Source organism: Desmodus rotundus, chromosome 12, assembly GCF_022682495.2.
Source record: "Desmodus rotundus isolate HL8 chromosome 12, HLdesRot8A.1, whole genome shotgun sequence".
Lineage (NCBI taxonomy): Eukaryota > Metazoa > Chordata > Mammalia > Chiroptera > Phyllostomidae > Desmodus > Desmodus rotundus.
Genome location: NC_071398.1, coordinates 42731938 through 42737952, shown reverse-complemented (window position 1 = coordinate 42737952; position 6015 = coordinate 42731938). Strand labels below are relative to the sequence as shown.

At 65.7% G+C, this 6015-nt stretch overlaps 1 protein-coding gene across 1 annotated transcript in view; it reads right to left on the bottom strand.

Moving 5' to 3' along the window:
* Window positions 1-330: 330 nt before the first annotated feature.
* The window catches only part of PPP1R37 (protein phosphatase 1 regulatory subunit 37), a 39063-nt gene continuing 33378 nt past the window's right edge, over window positions 331-6015 (bottom strand). The window contains exons 4-13 of the mRNA XM_053915108.2: window positions 5913-6013; window positions 5111-5230; window positions 4771-4921; window positions 4514-4669; window positions 3347-3459; window positions 2585-2726; window positions 2320-2486; window positions 1477-2200; window positions 1124-1214; window positions 331-1039 (exon numbers count right to left, since the gene is read on the bottom strand). Coding sequence (XP_053771083.1) covers window positions 1132-1214; window positions 1477-2200; window positions 2320-2486; window positions 2585-2726; window positions 3347-3459; window positions 4514-4669; window positions 4771-4921; window positions 5111-5230; window positions 5913-6013 — 1757 coding nt within the window. The 3' untranslated portion in view covers window positions 331-1039; window positions 1124-1131. The remainder of the gene's footprint in view (window positions 1040-1123; window positions 1215-1476; window positions 2201-2319; window positions 2487-2584; window positions 2727-3346; window positions 3460-4513; window positions 4670-4770; window positions 4922-5110; window positions 5231-5912; window positions 6014-6015) is intronic.

The following is a 6015-nucleotide window of genomic DNA, read 5'->3' as shown; positions in this document are numbered from 1 at the left end:
GGGCTCGGGCCCCAGGGCACACTCCTGCCAGAACGGCCAGGGCCAGCGAACCGGCTGGTGCCCAGTTCTCCGTGAGCCACAGGTGACTGGGAAGGGAGTGACCAGAGAACCCAAGCGCCGCGTTGTCACCCTGAGAACCCAGACCGAAGCTAGAGAACCCTCGGGGTGCTTCCCTCTGAGGGAGGCGAGCGTGAAGCCGACAGCTGCGTGTGAGGGAGCTAGGTTAGATGCGCGAGTGGCCTCAGGCACGAAGCCCAGCAGTCCTCCCGCCCTGGGCCCAGGACCCGTCCCCCGCCCCAGGATGGGCGCGGACACAGAACAGGCAGAGAGTGGACCCAGCTCCGGTTTATTAGAAAAGGTGTGAACACAGCTGCACCGACAGGAGTGGCCCCGCCCCGCCCTCTGCCCGCCCTCGCCCCCGCCTCCCTGGGCTGTAGTGCCTCTCAGTGGGCAGCTTCCAGTGGCCTGGACAGCAGGGTCTCCAGAACCCTGGCTGCTCCCCACACAGCTCCCTGATAGATTTATTGCACTTAAGAAAAAGAAAGCTCTGATTCTCTGCTCCCATCCCCCACCCGCACCCGGCCCTCACCCTGTCTGGGGCTGCTCTACCAAGTTCAACCACCACCGTGCACTGCCCCTCCCACACCATGCCTCCTGCTGCGTCTGTGCCCAGGGCCACGGGGGCGGGGGGCAGGGGGGGCACCACACCGCCACCAAGGGCTCCACAGGGTAAGCCGGGCCCAGTGAGCCCCTGCAGGAAAGTCGGGGGCTTTGGGGCTGGCGGCCGTGGAGACTCCTCCCCGTCCCATCCACTTCTGGCCGAGTCTGGGGGCCAGACACATAAACAAGCACTCAAGTCAGGTTGGGGAAGGCCGCTCCCCGTAGCTCCTGCACCCATGTAGTGTAGCTGTGGGGGGCGGGGGTCCCCAGAAAGGCCCCCACCCCTGACGTCCCGGGCCTCAGATAGGCTGGGGATGAGGGTGAGCAGATTCTCATGGCTCTGGCCTCCATGCGTCGAAGACCGACGGAAAAAAAGGAACTTGGGAAGAAGAAAAGGGGGCTGTCAGAAGAAAAGGGGGGCTGCACCGCCGGCCCCCGCCCCCGCCCCCAGCCCCGGCCTCACCTAAAGTGTCACAGTATCTCCTGCCCAGGTTCCTGACTGGCTTCCAGGAGCAGCTCCTCAAGCTCCTTCTCGTTCTTGGAGCAGCTCAGTTCTGGGGGGGGGGCGCGCGGGGGGCCCCCAGTCAGGCAGGTGCAGGGGCGCCCGTCCCCACCAGCCCTGCCTGAGCTGGGCCCCCACTCCTGGGGAGAGCTCCCAGGACCCAGGGGAGGCACAGTGGGGACTGAGGACCAAGTCCCACTCGTCCCTGTCCCTACAGGGCTGTTTTAAAGAGGGAAAAGCCGAAGCCTACTCATGGGCAGGGGTTCCACCCAGCACCCAGGGCCCACGTCACCCTGTCCCAGAGCCCCTCTCACCGTGCTCCAGGCCACAGCTGCCCGCCTTGGCCTCGGGCCCCGGGGGCGGCTCTGGGGGCAGTGCGAGGGCGAACTCCGGCTTCAGGCCGTTGGGCAGCGGTGGCCCTGCCTGAGGAGGCTCTGGTTGTGGATGAGGCTCAGGTGACCCTGCGTCCCGAGTGCTGATAGCCTCAGCTGGCAATAGGGCAGGTGAAGTGGGAGTGGGGGATAAGGCAGGGGGGGTGGAAGGACAGGCAGGAGAGGCCGGCGCAGGGGGCTCTGTGCTCTCAGGCGGGCTCTCCACCCGCGTCACCACAAACACTTTGTGCCCTCGGCCGGGGCTGGACACGGAAACGCGCTGCTCAGCGGGGGAGGAAGGGCTGCCTGGGGGGCTCGGGTCCCCAGGGCCCAGGGAGTCCATGGGGGGCCCCGGGGTGGGGCGGGGGGCAGCAGCCCTGTCCCCATCCTCCTCCTCCTCCCCATCATCCCCCTCAGAGTCGGAGTCGGAGTCGGAGTCCAGGCTGGGCCCCGGGGCCGGAGCCCCGTTCTCCTGCGCCTCGGCGGCGGGCTGGTCCCCAGACTCCTCATCAGGCTGGGGCTCGGTGACCGTGATCTCCGGCATTGAGGCCGACAGCTGCAGCCGCTGCTCCTTCTCCTCCTGCTCCCGGGCCAGCACAAAGTTGCGCTTGCAGCCATTCTGGATCTCAGCAAGCAGCGCCTTCTGCGTCTCGATGAAGCTCTTCACCTGCGGGCAGAGCAGGCCTGGCTAGGGCTCCGGGGGGCCGGTCCCTGCAGCGGCTCCTGCGGCCAGGCCCCCAGGCCGGGCCTGCCCCCACCTGCGGGGACCCAGCCCGGGCCGCTCACCGCCTCCTTCTTGGGCTCGCGGTCCAGGTCCAGGCGCAGCAGGGAGTGGTTCACCTTGAGGGCCAAGGACAGCGCCATGAGCCCGCCCGTCTTGATCTCGTTCTCCCGAAGGTCCAGTCTTAGGAGGCGGGGGCTCTCGGCAATGAACTCCGCCACCGCCACCGCGCCTGGGAGGGGGACCGCAGGGGCTGGCCACGAGCCCACACCCAGCTGGCCACCCACCGCCCCGGCCTGCCCAGCCCCCTTCGCCCACCCCGCGCCCTACCCTCGCAGGTGAGCTTGGTGGAGGCCAGGCCAAGGCGCAGCACGCTGCGGTTGCCGATGAGACCGTTCTTGAGGTTGCGCACGCCCTCGTTCCCGACGGGGTTGTGGCCCAGGTTCAGTGTCTCCAGGCTCTGTGTGTGCGGCTGCAGGAGCAGCGCATGAGTGAGCAGAGGCCCCTGGCCAGTCCAGAGAGAGGCAGACCCGTGCGCGCCCCTGTCGTCAGTGTGGTGGGTCTGGGGGCCAGTGCGCTCCTGCTCAGAGCTGAATCCCACGTGGACCCACAAGTCTCCCCAGGTGCCAGCTGACCTGTCCACTCCCCAAGCCCAGGCCTGCCCTCTGCTCTGGCCAGCGACCTGCGGACTTTGGGCACAGGCCTGGCCCTGGGGAGCTCTTCAACTGGGTTTGAGCCTTTGTACCCTGTGGGCTTTAGATTCTGTGTAATAAACAGATGGAAGACTTACTAAAGGCTTCCAGAAATGTTATCTTCCTGTGTAAGCGTCTCCTCCTTGTGTGAAGCGCTGTGCTAGGCTATGGTGCGGGACTCAAAGACAGCGACAGAGGGCGCCTACCCTCAGGGAAAGGAGGGTGCAGGCGTTGAGGGAAAGGCCACGTGGGCTGAAAGGAGGGACAAGGTGTTCTGGAACCTGCAGACCAGCAAGGCCGAGGGTGTGCTGGTGGGCAGGCGACTGTGCTGAGGACTGGGGGTGGGGTGCTGGTGGCAGGAACCCCCCTTGCCCCCCGCCGCCGCCCCCGTCCCACTCACCAGGGTCATGCCCAAGAAGGCCATGCCCGTGTGTGTGAGCTGGTTGTTCCACAGCACCAAGGTCACCAGCCCCTTCCTCTGCTCCTTGAGGCCTTCGCAGATGTAGGCCAGACCTGGGGGGGTGGGGGGGGGCCCAAGGGCAAGTCTCATCTGTGGTCCACGTGCCTCGCCAGGAGACACGGCTGAGGGAAGGACCGCCACCCTCCGACCTCACCTCGGCCTAGGCAGGCCGTGGCCCGGCCAGCTCCTGCTGTGCAGCCCCTGCTTTGGGGGCACACTCGGCTCCCTGACACCTGGGAGGGGACAATCCTCCCTGTCTGCCTAGATCTCTGCTCAACTGTCGTCCTCCCTCGAAACAGTCCCCTGCAGGCTGGCTCAGCCACCTCCGACCTTCACTGTGCTCCAGAGCACACCTCACCATCAGACGGATACTTTCCAGAGGTCAGAGGTCTCACAGCCAGGAGGCCACAGGCCTGGCAGTGGGCAGGTGGTCACGCCCCTCCCCTTCTCCACACTGAGGCCAGGGGAGTCTGGTCAGTAGTGCACCCGGCACAGCGCCCCCCAACCCCCGCCAGAGGAAACTGAATTCCTTCCACTGATAACTCCCCTTCTCTTCCCACTCCCTCCAGGCTCACTGCGGCTCCCCCCAAATACCCTAGGACCACGTCTGCTTTCCTCCCTACCTCAGGCCTGCGCACTCGCTGCCACCTGGACCCTTTCCCAGGCCTTTGAGCCTGTGGGTCCCCTTCTCAGCCTCCTTATCACCACCTGCACAGCCCCTCCCTACCCCTCAACAGCCTGCAGTGGGCCTTTTATCCCAACAGCCCTGTCTCCTTCAGGGCACTTGTCCCAGACTGTAATTATTTTAATCTTCTGTTTGACACTTCACCTCATCCTACGTCTCCACTGAGGGGGACCCTCCTCCAGGACACCCTCCCTGACCACGCTCCCTCCGTGGGCACCCGCCCTGGGGCCCTGCAGCCTGGCCCTGCCCAGTCCGAGTCCTCACCACCTGGGGCTGGTCTGCATTCCCCATGGGACTGCGAGCCCCAGGAGAACAGAGTTGGGGTCGTCTTGGCCACTACTGTCCCCAGCAGCATGGAGCACCCAGCTGGGCACAGTGGGTGTGGGGCGACTGGAGGAGGGGCAGGTGGACTTCACACACACCTGAGTCCAGCACGTGGTTGTTACGGAGGTCTAGGATCTGCAGGGAGCAGTTGAACTTGAGCAGGTTGCCCAGCTGGGCTGAGTCCTGCAGGCCGTTGAGCTTGTTGTCAGCCAGGTACAGCTCCCGAAGGTTCATGTTCATCTTCAGGGCCGTGGCTGGGGGGAGGGCTTGTGAGTGGCCCGGTCCAAGGACCCAGCCAGCAGCCCCTGCCCCACAGCGAGCCACCATTGCCACCCAGCGCCTGGCCCGGGCTTACCAAGCAGCATGAGGGGCCGCCCTGACAGGCTGGCATTCTCCAGGTGCAGCACCGCCAGGCTGCTTCGGATGCGCAGGGCACGGGCCACGAAGGGCGCCGAGTGGTCCAGCAGGGGTGTGTTGCGGGCGTCCAGGTACTGCAGGCAGCTGGTCTGGTGCGGCAGGAGCGGGGCTGGGTCAGGGGACCTCACAGCCCGGGTCCCAGCAGGTGGCAGGGCCATGTGGTTCTACAGCTGGGGAAACTGGCTGCGGGGAAGGCCCGGTCTGGGGGCCTGTGGGTGAGCCTGGCACCCCCCACCCCGGAGGTTACGGGAGGGGATGGGGCGGGGGGAGGCGCCCACCTTGCGCATCATGTGGGCGGCGGCTTGCCAGCCCCGGGTGCCGATGTGCTTATTGAAGGAGATGTTGAGGTGGGTGGCCGACTCATAATACTCGATCATGTCGAAGAGGGCCGAGGCGCCCTGGGGGTGGGGACAAAGTAACAAAAGGGATCAGCCACAGGGGAGGGCAGGAGGCAGGGCGGACTCCCCACACGCACCTCTGGGTCATGGGAAGCAGCCCTTCCCATTTCCAGAAAGAGCCAGTCCACTGTCTCGCACACAGCCCCGGACTGACGTGCTGGGTGACCAGGTCAGGCCGCCGGTGTCCCTGACCTGAGCCTGACTTCTCCAGGACCCCTCCCCCAGCTCTCCTGTGGTCCGCACTCCTGGGCTCCCGTCTGGGCTCCCGGTGGCCTCCAAGTCTGCGGAGGCAGCACATTGAGGTCTACGTGGGGAGGCAGCGTTCAGAAGCGCCACCTCTCCCCTGCAGGTGCTGTGATGGGGGCCAGAGAGGGCACAGGACACCCCTGGAAAGGCTCGAGGTGGCCACAAATTTCCCTTCAGGCCTAATTCCCCAAGTCTCTCCCTTGTTTACGAAGCCCCTCCCTTTGGGGTAGGTTTGTGACACCCCCTCCTCTGGGTCTCAAGATTCTTCCCAGTCACTCTGGTCACAGGGGATGTCTCACTGCTTTGTCCCTCGAGAAGCCCTGCCCAGCCTTTGTCCAAGGGAGCTCCCTCCTCCTGCAGTGCCCCGTGCCCCCCAAACCTCTAAGGAGCCAGGGAGCTCAGGAAGCAGGTAAGGGCAGTGGCAGAGGCTGCTCACATCTTCGTCCAGGTTCGTCTGCTCCAGATCCACGACCTTGAACTGCAGCCGCTTGAAGACCTCTTCCAGGGCCTCGCAGGCCCTGTAGTCCAGCTTTTCACCT